The sequence below is a fragment of the Molothrus aeneus genome, chromosome 11, assembly GCF_037042795.1.
Source record: "Molothrus aeneus isolate 106 chromosome 11, BPBGC_Maene_1.0, whole genome shotgun sequence".
NCBI lineage: Eukaryota > Metazoa > Chordata > Aves > Passeriformes > Icteridae > Molothrus > Molothrus aeneus.
In genome coordinates this window covers 2,121,635-2,140,471 of record NC_089656.1, presented here as the reverse complement: position 1 = coordinate 2,140,471, position 18,837 = coordinate 2,121,635, and the positions used below count along the sequence as shown (strand labels likewise).

Below are 18,837 nucleotides of genomic sequence, written 5' to 3'. Positions count from 1 at the left end.
GCTTTAGGCAGAATGCTGTAGGAGTTCACAGAGATTTGGCAAAAATCTCCTGACAGAGCAAGGATCTGAGATGCTGAACTTGCTCAGTTACAGGAGCAAGGCTCAGGCATCCAGCACCCACTGAACACAATGAGAGGCAGAAAAGCAGCACACAGAACATGTCCAATAAGTCATCTACTCCTCCTTTCCATTTTAATTCTAACCTCAGCTTACTGCTGAACTCTCCTTTTGTGAGGAGATCCTGTACAACTCTGAATCAATAAATTACTGAGGGTTTTTCCCAACATTGCCAGAAGCTCAGAAGACAATGAAGAGATTTTCCATCTGAGACATTTTACCAAAAGGTCTAGAGGGGACAGAAATCTCCTGCTTATTTACTGTGCACCTGAAATACTTTCTCATCTTTCCCCATCCATGTCCTCAAAGAGGGACCCACCCTCACTGCAGGAGACCCCAATAGCCCCCATTCCATCCTTACACCTCTACACTGGCAAGGCTGGAGCCCCCACAGATGTGCCCATGGCTGAGAGGCTGGGTTTGGGTTTCCTCTTAATTACAAGCAACACAAACCCCCCAGCAATGATGTGATAAACAACGGTGGTGATGCCTTAGATTCCAGATTCTGTGCTGCTTTGGTGTGTAACTCTGAGCTTCACATTAGGGGATGGTGAGCTCTCTGCAAAGAGCAGGGAGACAAAACAATTCCTGCTCTAGCTGGGGACCAAGGACAAATGATCCAAATCTCAGCCCAGGAGCACAAACCCCGTGGGCTGGAGAGAGAAAAACAAGCAGGGTGGGACTGCAGGGGCTAAAGCTGGAATGGGACAATGAACTGCAAGATGCAAACGGAGCAGAACTGATCCCAGGGACAGACCCCGGGAGCGCTCGTGCATTTTGGGACCATTTTGGTTCATCCTGGGTGCAGCCCTGGCTGGGCTGCCCAAGGTGGATCCATGCAGGAGATCCTGTTAATAAATCCCTGCTTTGTTCTTTGTCTCTGTCAGCCTCTGCTCTGGGGCAGCCTCTCAAGGCATCAGTTTGAGTGGGAAAGGGCTCTGGGAGCTCCTGGGGAGGCTCAGGAAGGGCTGGCCTGGCACACGCTGCCCTCTTCAACCAGGACACCCTGACAGATGGCACCTGGCACTGGAACTGAAGATAAACTCAAAGAACTGCCTAAGAAAGGGCTCTGACTCAGGCAGAATTTCCACTTCTCTGCACAACTGCACTTGTCTTTGCTGAGTTGAAAACATTCCCTGCCAAGTGATGAAATGAGGCCTTGGAGGCTCCATCATTCATTATCACATTTCAGCCTGAGTGGTCTCCAAACCACAACTTTTCCCAAGGGTTTGAAATATTATTTTATTTATTTTTTAATTGTAGCTGGTTAAGTATTGAGCCCTTATCTAAATCAGATATCTTCAGGTGCAGAATTATTTTTCTTTGGTTATTGCCTTTTATTTTCTACAACCATTCATTTGAAAGTAAAACTGAAAACTGTTGGAGATGACCTCAGATCATTCTTGTTATTTGAGGGGAAAAAAGACAGACTAAAAAAAAGGACAGACAGGCAATCTTGTGCTTGTATTCTCACATTTCTAATTTGTGTTGTGATGGCATGGCCAGGTGTAGGTGATGGGGGGGCTCTGTGAGAAGCTGCCAGAAGCTTCCCCTGTGTCCAGCAGAGGGAATTCCAGAGACTCCAGGACAGACCCGGCCCTGGCCAAGGCTGGGCCCCTCAGTGACAGCAGCAGCACCTCTGGGGACACTTGGGAAGGGGGAGGAAACCCCCCTGGAACTGCAGCTGGCTGAGAGCAGGGAGGATGTGTGAGAGGAGCAGCTCTGCAGAGCCCAGGGCAGGGCAGGAGGGGCAGGAGCTGCTCCAGGGGCTGGAGCTGAGGCTCCCCCGAGCCCGGGGTGCAGCCCAGGGAGAGGCAGCTGAGCCCCCCCAGCCCTGGGGAGCAGAGATCATCCCCTGCAGCCCTGGGGAACAGCAGGGACCAGAGATCATCCCCTGCAGCCCTGGGGAACAGCATGGAGCAGAGATCATCCCCTGCAGCCCTGGGGAACAGCAGGGACCAGAGATCATCCCCCTGCAGCCCTGGGGAACAGCAGGGAGCACAGATCCCCCTGCAGCCCCTGCAGGCCCTACACAGGAGCAGGGGGTGCCTGGAGGAGGCTCTGACCCCAGGAACCCCACACTGGAGCAGCTCCTGGCAGCACCTGTGGAGAGAGGAGCCCAAGCTGGAACAGCTGTGCTGGCAGGAGCTGTGAGCCCACAGGAGAGCTGGGCTGGAGCAGCTCCTGAGGGACTGACTGCACCCATGGAAAGGACCAGGCTGGAGCAGCTCCTGAAGGACTGACTGCACCCATGGAAAGGACCAGGCTGGAGCAGCTCCTGAAGGACTGACTGCACCCATGGGAAGGGACCAGGCTGGAGCAGCTCCTGAAGGACTGACTGCACCCATGGGAAGGGACCAGGCTGGAGCAGATCCTGAAGGATGCACCCCTTGGGAAAGGACCAGGCTGGAGCAGCTCCTGAAGGATGCAGCCCATGGGAAGCTCTCAGGCTGCAGAAGCTCAAGGAGCTCACTGTCCCCTGTGGGAGGGACCCCACACTGGAGCACAGGAAGATGTGAGGGGCCCTTGCCCTGAGGAGGAAGGAGCAGCAGAGACAACCTGGGATGAGCTGAGCACAGCCCCCATTCCCCATCCCCCTGCACCACTCAGGGCAGAGGTGGAGAAAGCTGGGAGTAAAGTTAAACCCAGGAAGAAAGGAGGGGTGAGGAGAACCCGTTTTAAGATTGAGTTTTTATTTGCCATTATCCTACTCTGATTTGGTTGTTAATAGATTTTTTGGAGCTCTCCCTGCCCTTATCTTGACTCACAGCCTTTCCTTATCTCTCCTCTCCCCAACCAGCTGAGGAGGGCAGGGACAGAGGGGCTTTGGTGGGCACCTGGAGTCCAGCCAGGTCCAACCACCACATAAACACACACAGAACTACAGCACAGACAGGTTCAGGCAGAGAGAACCCGTGGGCTTCTCTACTCTGCTGTCAAAGCTCAGAAGGAGCAGCAGTGAGTGCTGTGACCCCTCACCTAACAAAGGTCATTAATGATCACCCAATTACCTAAAGCTTGGCTCAACTTAAAACATTCTCCAAAGGGACATTTGGTCTTAATTTGAAAACAAAAAAGAATAGAGAATCTGCCACTTCTTTTGCTGTTTTGTTCCAGCAGTTAATCATCCTCATTGCAGACAAACTGTCTTTGATTTCCTATTTGAATTGTGTAATTTCAGCCTCCAGGAAAGATTTCTCTTGTGTTTGTCTCTAGTACATATGAGGCCACTTTCTAATGCTGTTTTATGGTTCATATACTTACAAGCTCCAGCCACATGACCCTCCCACAATTTCAGATACCCAAAATACACTGACCTCTCATGATTAGCTTTTCTCCAGCCTTTAATCATCTATTTAAGTTCTTCTGGGCCCTCTCTGGTTACTCTCACCCATCCAAAGGTGGGCACCAAACCTACAGCTCAGGATTCTCACACAGGTCCCAGCAATGTCACGAAATGAACTCCCTGGTCATGAAGTGCAGTCCTCTGAGAAGTCTCCATTTGGTTTTGCCCCTGAGCTCCTGCAAAGCCCTTTCAGCCCCATTCTCAAGGGTGCAGCTTCCACAGACAGGACCTGCACACCCTGGTCCCAGGGTCTGGCTCTACTGGCACTGTACCAAACCACTCTGGGCTTTCCATGGGTTGCACAGCTCAAAACACAGTGAGAAATGAAAGGGTTAATGCAATACCCTGCTCCCAGTGGCTCATGTTGATCCTAGCTCAGAGCTGAGAGGAAAAGCTCTGCTCTGGACCCACCCTTGAGCTGAGCTTTGCTCAGATGTTTCAGCTGCCTGAGCCCCTCTCCAGTGCCCAAACTCTCCCCTGCCAACAGGGCTGTACCAGAGGCTGCAAACATTCAATCCAAGCCCTTCCACTGGTGAACTGTGCTGGTGGGGCCTCCAGCCCAGAGCAGCACAGTGAGAGGCTGAGAAGACAACCTGGAGCATCTCCCTGTGCTGGGGTGACTCACGGGAAGCGCCTGAATCACCAAATTCCAGGGAGCCAAGGGTGGGGCAGGCAATGCCTCAGGTGGACATGTCTCAAGCTGCCCCGTGGTGGGTGAGCACTGGCCACACACACCTCTCCACAACAGTCAGAAAAGGTTGTTATGTGCTTCAATAATGGAGTTGTGTTTGTATTTTGCTGTTAAAATACACTTCTTGTCCCTTATACATTTTTGTCAGGAACAGTGACCTGCACACAGAACCCCATGGTAGCAAACATGCAGCCTGAGTACTTAAAAACAACATTTCTGCCCTAGAGAGGAAGCTGGAATTCACCCATGCAATTAGGTTAGGTTAATGCTGTGGAGAGACATTATCTGATATCCTATTTTGTAATCCTCTGCTAAGCAGGATGCTGCTCACTTTGGGAGCCAGCAAAACAGACTGGCAACACAGTCAGACCTGAGCAAAGCCATGAGCAATCCCTGAGGGGCTGAGATGAGTTCAGCCCTGCAGCTGGTAATGATCCAGAGTCATTTAGAAAAGTCACTAAATTCTACATTCAGCTTGAAGGTTTCTTCAAACCAATATTTATCAGTACAAATCTCAGGAGAAAAGACAACAATTCTCCTGTCAGAAGTGAGCTTGACAATGTTCTTCTCATTATCAACTGATTTGGTTCTATGCCAATAATATTTTACTCTTTTTCTAATCCTTAATTAATCCTTTTTAGAAACAATCTGCGTTCAGCACATTCTGCTCAGAATAAATCTTTTGCTGTGTATCTTTATCATAACAAGATCTTCCAAATCCAGGCAAATATTTTCATATATAAAGAACCTCACTAGATGAGTGCATAAAACAAGAAAAATCACCTGACTCCTGAAAATTGAGCTCTCACACTTCCCTTGAGCTTGGTGGGAATTTGTGAGCTCTCAGCAGTTGCAGACAAGACACTGAGGAAATCTCCAACTTAAGTTCACAATGCCTGACTTAAGGCACACTTCTGAAAATGCTACCCTGAATTTTCCATTTCCCCTGGCAAAGCCAGGAATTCCCCAAATCACACACAGAAACATCTCTTTCAGATTAAAAGGGAAACCTAAAAAGGTCCTGAGAACAGCAAGGAGGAAACAGTGATTTATCATCTGGTTTTCCCCCACAAAAATAAAATCTTGTAATAGCAAAAGACATTTCAACACACAGTTTCTATTTGTTCTTGTCACATTCAACCGTAAGTGAACAATTTTTGAGCACTGTGCATACACAGAAATGACAAATACACATGCCTGACTAGACTTGCATTTGCAAATGAAAGTGACAAAAATATGGTTTTGGCCAAACAAAATTACCTTTTTTTCTATAAAAATGATACATGCACATTACAGTTCCATAAACACAAGTGATTTAAAGCACACAGTGCTTCTAACAGCCAGGTTGAAGCCATTTTGTAAATGCAGCCCTTCAAACAACCAAACACTCCTTTTCTGGGCTGCTGCTTAGGAAAACACCACTGAGCACTTACAGATGGCAAATAAAAACCAATTTTTGAAGCTGGAGCCTTGTGTGGGAAATGTGCCTGGGGAAGCAGGCAGGATGAGGTCTCACTTTGCCCACTGGTTCAAAAGGAAGGCACAGAAGAAGGGCACAGCAGATGTGACTTACCACAGGAGCAGCAGGTGAAGCAGTTGGTATGATAGAGGTTGCCCATTGCTTGGCAAGCCTGGCTCGCTCCATACACACCTTTTCCACATTTTATACAAATACCTACAAAGCAGAAAGAGAATCAAAGTTAAAATCCTCCACAGCTCCTAAGAACAGCTCCAGGCTGTTGATTCACAACACTCAGGAGACCCCCACCATTGATACCCTAAATCAATGAGCTCCTCACCCTGAATAGATTCAAGTACCCAAGAGAGCAGCAAGCGGCTGCAGTGAAACAAATGCATGGAAATCAACCCAAAATTAAGGGGGGGGGCAAGCCTCTGCTGGTGTTTCAAAGCAGGGAGACTGAGGCTGGCTGCAGACAGAAACCCAGAGGAGGCAGGTGCAGCCAGAAAGGACAGAGAAATCCACACACTCTGCAAACAGCTCTGCCAGCCCAAGGAATAATTCAGTGAGACCTTCACAACAAAGTGCTCCTCCACATGACATTCAACAACCACTGATAAAACAACAATTCAGTCCAACCCAAAAGATTTCTCCTTGGCCCTCTCCACAAACACAACACCAAGCACTGCAGTGAAAGCCACTGGGAAAATGGATCTGTCAGTCACACCTAGGAATTGTTTCATTCCCTGTGGGCAGAGGATGTAACCTCATCAACACAACCTGGCACCTGACACCCCCAGCAGCAAAGCCTCTGCCTTCCTTCTGGTCTCAGGACAGAATTTCAGGCTGTGCTTCAGTGGGCTCAGAAATTCCCCCTGACTGCCCACCCCTGCTCCTGGGGATGCCAGGGATGACTCCCATGGAGTCCTCAGGAGGCCAAAGCACCAGGAGCCAACAAGTCAGAGCTCAGCTCTACACATGGTAAACTCACAGGGAAGGTCATGATTTCAGTCAGCTCTACAAAGGGGTTTTTTGGGGATGGTTTGGTTTTGGGGAATATTTAAAGTTATTTCCTTGAAGTTTTTGGGTTGGTTTTTTTTTTGAGAGTCTTTTGCCTGTGCATTTATTTCTACCTATGCATACCCTCTCAAACGAAGGAAGGGAATTAATTCAAGGATCACTTTGGTTTTGTATCCCTATGAAGAAGAACCTAAACTCTGTGGAATCCATGTCTTCCTCTCACACAACTGGGACTACTGATTTTTAAGTTCCTCTGAGATGTCCATAGGTCTCTATTCAATCCTAGCAGGACAGTCCATCAGAACAAGGCTGGTGATATTTTTAAAATACTACAGTAGAAAATAAAGACAAAGATTTTTTTGTTTCAAATAACTCTAAAAAACTGCTGTGTTCTTCTATTTCAACAAGTGCATACACAAGCTTGGCATTAATCATTGGCACCCACAAAACTGCTAATACACCTGAGAACCTAAGAACTGCAGAACTACAAATCCAGGCTTTTATTTTTCAGAATTCTCCCCTGCTGTGCACATTCTGTGTAACTAGATGCAAAATAAAAATGCAAGTTCTATGGGGGAAGATCAGCATATCATGAACAGGCATCCCTCTCTTGTCCTGGAAGACATCTTTCCATGAACTTCTCCAGTGTGAGAGCTTCCACAGGCTGCATCCTTCAGGATCTGCTCCAGCCTGGTCCTTTCCATGGGTGCAGTCAGTCCTTCAGGATCTGCTCCAGCCTGGTCCTTTCCATGGGTGCAGTCAGTCCTTCAGGATCTGCTCCAGCCTGGTCCTTTCCATGGGTGCAGTCAGTCCTTCAGGAGCTGCTCCAGCCTGGTCCTTTCCATGGGCTGCATCCTTCAGGATCTGCTCCAGCCTGGTCCCTTCCCATGGGTGCAGTCAGTCCTTCAGGATCTGCTCCAGCCTGGTCCTTCCCATGGGTGCAGTCAGTCCTTCAGGAGCTGCTCCAGCCTGGTCCTTTCCATGGGTGCAGTCAGTCCTTCAGGAGCTGCTCCAGCCTGGTCCTTCCCATGGGTGCAGTCAGTCCTTCAGGAGCTGCTCCAGCCCAGCTCTCCTGTGGGCTCACAGCTCCTGCCAGCACAGCTGTTCCAGCTTGGGCTCCTCTCTCCACAGGTGCTGCCAGGAGCTGCTCCAGTGTGGGGTTCCTGGGGTCAGAGGCTCCTCCAGGCACCCCCTGCTCCTGTGTAGGGCCTGCAGGGGGATGATCTCTGCTCCATGCTACTCCCCAGGGCTGTAGGGGGATGATCTCTGGTCCTTGCTGTTCCCCAGGGCTGCAGGGGATGATCTCTGGTCCCTGCTGTTCCCCAGGGCTGTAGGGGGATGATCTCTGGTCCCTGCTGTTCCCCAGGGCTGCAGGGGATGATCTCTGTTCCCCAGGGCTGGGGGGGCTCAGCTGCCTCTCCCTGGGCTGCACCCCGGGCTCGGGGGAGCCTCAGCTCCAGCCCCTGGAGCAGCTCCTGCCCCTCCTGCCCTGGGCTCTGCAGAGCTGCTCCTCTCACACATCCTCCCTGCTCTCAGCCAGCTGCAGTTCCAGGGGGGTTTCCTCCCCCTTCCCAAGTGTCCCCAGAGGTGCTGCTGCTGTCACTGAGGGGCCCAGCCTTGGCCAGGGGTGGGTCTGTCCTGGAGCCTCTGGAATTGGCTCTGCTGGACACAGGGGAAGCTCCTGGCAGCTTCTCACAGAGCCCCCCCCAGCACCTAAACCTGGCCATGCCAGCCCAGGGCAACACAACCTTTCCAAAACTGAACTGCTTCAGTTCAGAGCAGCATCAACACAGCCATCAGTGTGAGCTGTGGAGTGGGATCAGGTTAATTGGGATACTGGCAAGTTTAAAAAAATCAGTTTTCCTGTACTACAAATTCCAATACTGAAATGGAAAGACCATTCATTAAATCCCACGGTTTATTGATGTTTATACCTTTAACTGCCTCATTTCATGCCATGAAGGGAGATTAGCTTTTCATTTAGCTAGCTCAACATTCTGGCACAATGTTGCCATTTTAGACAATTTGTCAAATGAAATTATGAATTTCAAAATTCAATACATCCATTAATATTTTTTAAAATTTTAAACACTATCTCAGAATTTAGGGAAGAAAAAACTATAACTGTAAGATTAACATTAAGTTTACCCAAGCTAAATCTAGTGAGACAAACTAGCTGCCATCCAGATCCATCAGTTTATTGCAAACTTGTTAGGAAAATGCCAGTCCTTGGGTGAGCTCAGCTCTGACACAAGAAATGGAAATTTCAGAACATTTGTTGCCTTATCCAAGGATGCCAAGTCTATTCATTTATTTGTAACCAAATGCTATGGACAACATCCTCTATTTGCCATGAGTTAAAGGTTAACTGATCAGAGATGGGTACTGTGGACACTGTGCCTGGCAGAGGTGTCCTGTGAGCCAGCAGCTGCAGGAATTCCTCCCTCTGGGCAGCAGCACAGAGCCCAGGCCCTGCTCTCTGTCCCAGCACATCCCAGGCTCTGCAGGGCCCTGCCCAGGAGGGGCTGCACAGCCCCAGGGTCACACCTGGGCCAAGCCGGTGCCACCTCAGCACCACACCCTGCTCCGAGTCTCGGTTCACTCTTGGCTGTGGGGACAGAGGAAGCCCCTTCAGAGCCCCCCAGCTCCCTGGGCACTCCTTGCCCACCTTCTGATGCCAGCCCTGGCAGCTGTTGATGATCTGCCTGCCTGGTGGGTTATGCCAACTCAACTACGTTTTCCCATCTACATTTAAAACTTTTCAAAGAAGAGCAGGAACCCACAGTCTGTAACTCTGGCAATTCTGTCTCTGGTCTCTTGTGCACAAATCTACTGCAGCCCAAACTGCTTTGATAAATGCAGGTTATTACCTCATTTCTCTGACATTGCTGCACCGAACCATCAGAAGCAAAAGAAGTGGATGCTAAACTTGCACTGGCCTCTCCAAGCAAGTGATTAGTTAGGAGCAGCTGTCAGTTTGTTAACTTGTTTTCTCCAAGAGAGCAGTCATTAACTCCAGGAAGGAATGACCACAGAGATGATTAGCATACTAAAAAAGTGTATGTAAAATTCCAAAAGGCTATTTTGGAAAATATATATGCAGCTGCAGTGTGAGTTTAGTGTGAGCTCATAGCTGCCAAGGAGAAGCCCTGATTACATGGCTGCTCAGGTCTGCTTTTCCACCAGCCCCAGCCCAGACTGCACACTGTGGGCTTGTGAAGCCCTGACATAACAGCTACATCACTTTCCCCCCCTCCCCAGATTTAATTCCAAGGCTTGTTAAACCACCTATGAAGAATGTTCTGTTGCAGAGCAACCGTGTCTGGTTTCTGACGCTTCCCTTGACATGATTTCAGAGCAACTTCTGCCTTTATACAATTCCTTGCCCCTCCTGACAGCTCAATTCTGAGCAGTCAGCTGTACCCAGATCTTTAACACAGCAGCTGCTGTTTCTGCCCAGGTCATCAGCTCTCCTACAGACCTGGTGTGTCTACCCAGAAACATACATTACAAGATGCTGCATTTACTCAAAGTTGCCGTGAGGTTGGCCGAGGCAGGAGCAGGGTCACAGCAGTCCTGGCTGGGGTGGAGAGAGGTTCACACCCTCACAGAGCATTGAGCCAAACAGAGCAGAGACTGAACAAACACTCTGTGGAGCACAGCAAAGGACCACCAACAAAATGGTACTGGGAAGAGAAGGAGCTCCCAGAGCCTCCCTGCTGCACTCCAGCACATGGCCAGGGCTCCCCACATCTTCAGCCATGCACTTGGCTGAGCTGGAGCACATCAGTGAGAACATCACCTCTGGACATGGGGCAGCAAGCCTCCAGCCCTGCATGGCAGTACAGGCACAGCTCCTGGGGAGCTCCCACAGCACAGCAGATCACACTGGGACCTTCTGATGTGCTCAGGGACCTGAGACCAAATGAAATGCATTATAATTAAAAGGTATCAGCAACAACCTATTTTTCAGTCTGCTGGTACTTGTAAGAGTTCCCTGCAGTAGCCTGTGCATTCCAAGAAGTTCAGTTTGGGACCTGTACATCAGATCCAGTAATGCTCTTTTGGCCATGCCAGCACAGGCTGCTCCTTCGTACAGACTTTACCAGGCAGCCAGAATTAGGGAAATATCCTGATAAATGCCATGCATATCATGGCAGATATTTAACTGCCTTTGATCTCAGACACAGGTGGAATTCAGCCTGTGCCTGAAGCCATCCTTTTATAACCTGAAAGGTTTAGCACAAATGCAAGAGAAATGGCACCACGTGGCCTCTGAGCTGCAGCAGGCAGCAGCTGTGGGAGCCGGGAGCATCCACAGCCTGAGCCCCACAGCCCAGGGATGAGCTGCAGCCTCCCTGCTCTGCAGCCCCACCATATCTCAGGATAACTGCTACATGCTGCCTACAGTAGGAAACAACCAAGCCCTGTCATCAAGAGTTATGGTAAAGCTAAAATTAACAACTAACACATGGCACAGATGACTCCATCCCTGCCTCTGCCGTGCTGGGAAAAGGGCGGATGAGCATCGTGCTGAGCCACTGCAAAATCCCCTTTTCTTCTCTCAGACAGGAAAACCATCTCTACACAAGCCCCACACAAGATTCTGTACACCTGCAGCCCATCCATGGCACAGGGGCAGGGAGATGGACACCCACTGCCGTGGAGCAGGGAGAACAAACAAGGAGGGAAGCCTCAGCTGCAAACCAGATGCCAAAGTGCAGCAAGAGCAGAGGGCTGTGAGGGGCTGTGTCAGACACCTGCAGGTGCCAGGGGAGGTGCTCCCACACTGCCTGCAGCCTGTGATCCCACACAGGTGCTGCTCTCCTGTGAGATGGGCTCTGCTGAGAAGCCAGGTGAGCAGGGCAGCCCCAGAGCTGCCCCCGGCCCAGGCAGTTCTGCCCCTGCTGCTGCAGCACCTGCTGAGCTCCCAGGCAGCTTGGATCCAAGAGGTGACTTCAGGGGAGAAAAATGCTCCTTTCCTTCCAAGAACCATGGGAGGAGGGATCTTCCAACACACACATCACCCCCGGCAGGCACAGGGAGGAGACACGAGGCACCTGCAGGGGCAGAGCCGGGGAGGAGCCCAGGAACCCGCCCAGCCTCCCACCGTGGGCAGCTCTCACTGCAGGGCTTGCATCTGCCACCTGCCAGAAACCTACACATGGATTACAGTCCTTACAAGGATTCGGTATCTAACGTGAAATCTGGTACACACAAGTTATAAATAAATACCTGGACATGCTCAGCAGCAACACCCTGTGCTGGGAGTGATGGAGGGACTGCCTGGCTGAGCTACCAGCACTGCCTCTGCCCCAGGAAGAGCAGGACACACCACAGCTTGAATTAAGGTTGAAAATGACAGGCTAAGAACGGTGAGAAATGCTCAAGTAAATGTTTTAGGCTCTCCTGCCAAGCCCCAGCCCATGCCCACCTGGCACCCCAAGAGCCATGAGCCCAGCTCCAGGCTGGAGTCCCCATGTGCTCCCTGCAGGGACTGTGCTGGAGGGAACCACACTGGAGGAACAGGGGCCACAGCACCTAACACAAATCACAGCTTAAGCAAAGCAAGGCAAGAAGCAGCCTGTGGACTGTGAAACTTCTGGTTGTCACTGTTAAACCTTGTTGAGATTGCCCCCAACCTTACTCTCGTCCTCAAGGAATAATAAATAAACTATTTAGGCCCTTGAGATATGCATCTGCTGACTTAAAAAGATCTCCACCACTTCAGTGCCTGTGTGCTACAGGAGGCTTTACCCAATTAATACACAGGAGGGATGCACGTGTAGAACTTTACTCAGAAAAATCAAAATTTGAAATAACTTATGTTTGGTTACAAGTGCAGCAAGGTTCACATTCACTAGAAGTTTTGCAGAAGCAAAGTTCTAGGTTCTGGAAAACCTTTCATTACCTCTACTCTGCCTGTTGCTTAACAAGGCTTGTGTGGGACAAAGCAGCTGGGAGAGGTCATGGCCACAAAGGAAGGCCCTGGGAGCAGTTCCAGGAGTGACAGTGCCAAGCCCTACCTGCCTGAGGGATGAGCACTGCCAGCAGGACTCTGCTCACCCTGAGAGCAGCCATAGGTGCTGCCTGTCCTGCTCTGTCCTTAACCCTTCTGGAGTTTCACACACAGGGTGAGGTAATGGGCAAGTGTTTGGGAGCACAGAGGGCCACAGAAACAATTCACAAATGCCACCCTCCCTGTTTCAGCAGCTCTGAGGCCAGGGCATGTCTGTGCTGGTGAGTGAAGCCAGCTCCAGGCCAGCAGTGCAGAGGGAGAGGCCACGGAGCCGCTCTCAGCCCCGAGCAGCAGCTGCTGCAAACCAGAGGGGATTTGCTGCTGCTGAGGTCCAGCCACCCATCACACAGGGAAAGCCCAAAGCCAGCACAGCAAATGCTTATTGCTTCCTACAGAATGGGAAATTACTGCTCTGAGGCATGAAATGACTGCCAGTGTCTGCAGGGCCCAGCCCTGGTGCCTGAGCGATGGCACAAGGCCGAGCACGGCCCATCCATACCCACACCCTCAGTTACACTCTGCTTGCTTTAAAATATTCATTCCTTGCTCTGGCTGCATTCAGTGCATGGCAGTTCCAGGGTAATTCATACTCCTTATCTGGCATTTATAGAGAAATCTTTAGCCACTGAGGCACTGAAGCAGAAGACAGAAGAGTTCCCCTGGCTGCTCCATAGGCTGTGCAACTTTGGGTGGCTTTGTCTGGGATTCAGAGCTCAGCTGAGTGATCAAGGCTCATGCTCACATTGACAATCACAGCACAAGGGGACCTGCAAATAAGTTCAGCACCAAAGCAAAAATAAAGACAGAAATAAATCCTGTTTCTAAAAGTAACCTTGTGATGACTGGGATTGTCAAAGCAAGGAGACATCCAGCTGGGGAGGGCACCACTGGGAATGAATAACTTGGAGGGAAAGCCTATAAATCAGACTTTCCCATCCTACAGCCCCTCCAGTGCTGAGCACCTGAGTGTCCTGCTGTGGACATGAGCCCTCCTACAGCCTACAAGGCCCTCAGCTCCAACCATGCTTACTCTGCCTGGAGCACAGTGAGCGTAATGACATTTATAATGCAGCCAGCTGAGGAGTGTTGAATTTCCAGCAGTGTAGTACAAGCAGAGGAGGAGAGGCTGTGGCCAAAAACTGGAGCTGGTCCAGCTGCTGGCAGAGGAGGACCCAGCAGCACAGCCTCAGTGAGCCCAGCACAGCTGCCCAGAGCCAGCAGAACTGAGCCAGGCTCCTGCAGCACTCCAGACCCATCAGATACCACCAGCCAAAGCTCCACAGTGCTCCTGGGCAAATTCCTGTTAGGGAGCTGGTGTGAAGCACCAGGGGCATTCAGCCCAGCTCATCTCTCAGACTGACAAGGAAGAGGGCAGACCTTCACTCTGCACATCCCAATACTATGGGCAACAGAAGAAATGGCGCTTCACAGAGGGGGATAGAAGAGATTTTCCAAAAAACTTGTACTTGGTTTTTAATTATCATGGATACTGCAATTTATACCAGTTGCTGGTTAAACCAGCTGGGATCACCTGAACTCTGGGGTGAGATGCTTGGCCATGCCATTACTTCAGACTTTGGCACAATGCAAAGTCAGACTATAGACCTTTTATGTTTTATTTAAGCTTTTATTAAGTTTGATTTCCCAGTGACAGGTTTACAGACATTGAGACAGTTTTATTACAGCAAATAACAGTAAACTAAATATTTAGAGCTCATATGGCCATTGTCTTTCCTACCTGTAATAGTACATTTGCCCACATATTGCAGATTTTTTCTATGTAAGTGACAGGGTTCACAGTACAGAACCAGTCACAAAACCTACTGCACCAGCCCCCTTTTCCAGTTTTGATGTTCTTAGTCACCTTTAGTTTCTGTCTTGGCTCTTTTATATATTAAATGTGTCACTGACACCTCTGTGGTCTTCAGACAAAAAACCTTCTGAGATGACATGGAAAACTCAGAATCAATTTAAATACTTCAGCTTACAGAAACTGTGCAAGCAGGTAAGAACAGTGATACTGAAAGCAGGGAGGATGCAGCCCAAAAACCCTGAACTCCAGAGATGTCAGAGCTACAGAGCTCAGCTCACAGAGCAGCCTGGAGACTGCACATTGCATTCCCTGACACTGCAGATGAGTCATCACTGGAATATATGGCAGAAAAAGGTCATATATCACAGCTGCCTTGCTATTTCACATGGGCTCATGATCAAACAAGGAGACTAGTCTAAAAGTTTCCAGGTGCACTTTGCTATTTTCTTAGATAACTCTCTATTTCCAGCAGGAGCATGACAGCCTGGAAAAGGCAGGAATTACGTAACCACCACGCTACAAACTGAGCAGCTCCGAGCCCCCAGGGCCAGCACCCACCCCACACAGGTGCTGACACCTCTCCCAGGTCACACCTGCCCCAGGGAGGCCCTTCAGCATGCCCAGAAGCATAAATGGGTTTGCTCAAACACAAACATGCTGTAGGTAGGCATTACACCAAGGTAATAGTGAGAAAGACTGAACTATTCACTTAAGAAAAGCTGGAAGTGAACTAAAAATCTGTCACCTCAACCCTCTGAACCAGTTTTTTCTCAGACATTTCAAGTCCAGTGACTCAGGGATGCATTGAGAACATCAGGAGGAGGAATGTACCTTCCTGTAAGGTACAGGAACAACCATTTCAGAAAGTAATTTGCCACAGGTTTCTCCCACCTTTAGTCCTGAAGGACCTGGCGAGCCTCAGCTTGGTGCCAGTGAGAAGCTGTCCCCTCTGAGCTGTAGGGCTGGCCCAGGGAGGTGCTCAGTGCAGGCAGCCACACTCTCCACTCACACAGGAAGATGCTCAGACTGTAGGAGAAGCCTGTCCTGATCCAGCAAGCTGAAAACCCTTGGGACAGCTGCTCAAACACAGCTTGAACGACATGTAAACAGGATATTCTAATTTTGCCTCCTCTACCTTTGGGAAACAGCAGCACTAAATGCTGTAGATGTGGGCTCATTTCCTGCCTGTGAATTCAGCTGGGGGGAAAAGTAAAAATCAGAAAATCAACACTGCCCATGTGCTCAGCTGCTCTGCAAGGCTGACCCAAGGTGGGCAAGGGGCTCTCCAGGCTTTTGTCAGACTCCTGTCTGCAATGATTCCTGCAAGAGGGCAACTCTGAGCTTCCCACAGCCATGGGAGAGCCTGAGCTCCATTCTCACCTTCAGGGACTGGCTCCCCCCAGCAGCACCCAGAGCTGCAGGAGTGGACAGCTCTCCCTTTGACACTGAACCTTCCACTGACACGGGCAGCAGCACGGGAGGCCACGTTCCAGCACCTGAATAAATCAAGCACCTGAATAAATCCAGCTTTACAACCCTCAGTACCATAGAAAAAGATGCCACACAGTGTAAAGTACTGATAGTTAGCTTCATCTTGGTGGGATCTCTACTAGGTCAGGTATCTTCTGTCTGGACTGCTTTGACTTTTCGCTGGATCAGATATTGTCAGTCCTGGATCAGGTAACAGTCTGCTCTCCAGCAGCTGGAATGAACTCCAGGGTATGTGTCTGTCTGGCTAATTCAACACAAATGTGAACACACACTTGATCCACATCCAAACAGTATCAATGAATGATCCAGAAATGCACAAATATTACACCCAGGACCATCCCTCTCCTCTACTTTGACCTAGACTGTCATCTTGACATCAAACAGGAGCAAAGTGAGTATAAAAGGGCAAAAATTGGGGGAAAAAAAAGGAAAACCAACAGTGCTAGTTTTCTCTGATGAAAAAGGTATGAAATGGGTATGGTCACAACACCCAGCTGGGAAGCACATGTTGAACCTGCTTGTGCCCCCAGTGATGAGCTCTCTCCCTGCCAGTGACAAGCCAGCAGGCAGAGCTGGCAGACTTTTTTTGCCACCCACCTTTTCTGTTCTCACAGACTGACCAGACCAGTGACACAAGTGCCTGGCTGCCCTGCAAAACTGGACACTGAGGGACAAACTTCCAAGACACTGACTTAGCCTGAAGAGTCCCTGGCAGCCCCCGCCTGTGCCAGGGTTTGGCATCACCTGCTCTTTTCACAGCCAAAGCCCTGCAGAGAAACCTGCAGCCACCCAGCCGAAGTGCTAAGCTGCTGCTGCTAGAGAACACAGAGCCCTTGGCACTGAGATGCAAACAGGGAACCCCCCTGGCCTCAGTGGCTCCTGTCAAAGAACAATTTGCTTGAGGGGGGAAGGATTTCTCTTTGCTCATGATCCCTGTGCACTGAGCCTTGTCCTCACAAAGCAGCTGCCACCCAGCACTGCAGGACCCAGCCACACATCAGAGGAGCTCCCAGAATTACCCTGGTGCCTCCTCCAGGCTCACCCTCCCCACGGATGGCAGACAGGCATCCTCTCCTCAGGAGGGTTTTTGGAAGATGGACTCTGTTTCCTGGAAGCTCAATGCCAGACTCCAGTCCAAGGGAGGAACAAGACTCAAAATGCTCTTCCCTCCCATTCCTGGCACCCCAACACCCAAACATCTCTTATTTAGTAACTCATCAGCTCCACCACCCACAGCCATGAGACAGCAAAGGAGTTGTGGCTGAATTTCTAGCAACTCCTACAAAAACACAACTGAAGCACAGTTGAAGAGCAAACTCCCCTGGTATAAATATTTTTTAAAAGTCTTTCTAGAAAAACAGCAAAAATCACCTCCTCAACTGCATAACGAGGGAAAGAGTGAGCATATAGGAAAGGGTAATTTTTCACTTTGTTAGTTACAGTAAACATCTCCAAATAAATGTGATCTTATGAATTTCATCAGCCAAACCTCCCTCCTCTGTTTTGAAAGGTTACATGAAGTGATGAAATGTTAGTTAATTTATGTGTTAAAGGACTGGCTAAAAATAACAGAAACCTATAATCTTTTCATAATTAAAAGTCAACACTTAACTGATATGAGAAGCTCTATTCATAGCCACTAAAAGGAGCATTCATTCCTCTTTGCATCATCCCTTTACCATTTTGTCTTGATGCAATTTTCAACAGCAGGTGAAACCACTAAAAATTGGAAACACTGTGAGAAATTTTCCTCTATCTGGTTTTAATTAAAACACTCAGCAAAACAAAGAAGTGATGGAGAGAGGCAACCCTTTCCACCTCAGCTGCTGCCTGTGACCCATCCTTGGAGAGCCCAGTGCAATGGCAGGGCTAAAGCAGGGGTTCCCACTAGGATCATGCCAAAAGCAATAAAGGATCATTCACATCTGATTATGAAGTATGTGGTAGTTATTTGGTGCCCTTTTAGGTTTCAGGGCATCCACCTGAGAGGTGGGCACTGGAGGGGCTGCCTTTGGGAAGCCTGGATGAGAGCTGAGCTCCCCACAGGCTCCCAGCACACAGAGGGAGCTTCCACTGGGCACTGGCTGGGAGCTGGAGTGTCCCCCCAGGACACCAGAGCCAAAGCTGGCACACCCCACTCCCAGCCCCTGCTTCAGACACAGCTGCTGAGGGCAAACTGCCCACACACCGAGGCTGCACCAAGCCCACGGGCACCCAGGACATGCAGGCAGCTCCAGGGTGCCCATGACCCAGGGTGGTCCTGATCCATGATCCATGACCCAGGGTGGTCCTGATCCATGACCCAGGGTGGTCCTGATCCATGATAGTCCTGATCCATGACCCAGGGTGGTCCTGATCCACAGTGGTCCAGGGTGGCCCTGATCCATGATCCATGACCCAGGGTGGTCCTGATCCATGATGGTCCAGGGTGGCCCTGATCCATGATCCATGACCCAGGGTGGCCCTCATCCATGATCCATGACCCAGGGTGGCCCTGATCCATGACCCAGGGTGGCCCTCATCCACGATCCAGGGTGGTCGTGATCCATGATGGTTCTGATCCATGACCCAGGGTGGTCAGCCTGCACTCCAGCTCCATTTGCTGTGGTTTCCTTTGCCAAACACCCAGCCTGGACTCCAGAGGGCCTTTCTGCAGAGCTGCTCCCAGCACTGGATGAGGCTGTGGCTCCCCACCTGCAGGACTTGGCTTTTCCCTGGGCTGAATTTCCTGAGGTTCCCATTCCCACATTTCTGCAGCCTGTCAGGGTCCTGCTGAGCAGCAGCACATCCATCCACTCCATGGGGGTACAATCCACAGCCTGGCTAGAGGGGCACTCTGTCCCCTCATTAATGAAGATGTCAAACACTACTGGCTCCAGAA

The 18,837-nt window shown here is 50.1% G+C and overlaps 1 protein-coding gene across 1 annotated transcript in view; it reads right to left on the bottom strand.

Annotated features, from left to right (window-relative positions):
- Positions 1 to 18,837, bottom strand: part of WTIP (WT1 interacting protein) — an 88,818-nt gene that overhangs the window by 52,169 nt on the left and 17,812 nt on the right. Inside the window, exon 2 of the mRNA XM_066557334.1 lies at positions 5,728 to 5,829. Coding sequence (XP_066413431.1) covers positions 5,728 to 5,829 — 102 coding nt within the window. The remainder of the gene's footprint in view (positions 1 to 5,727; positions 5,830 to 18,837) is intronic.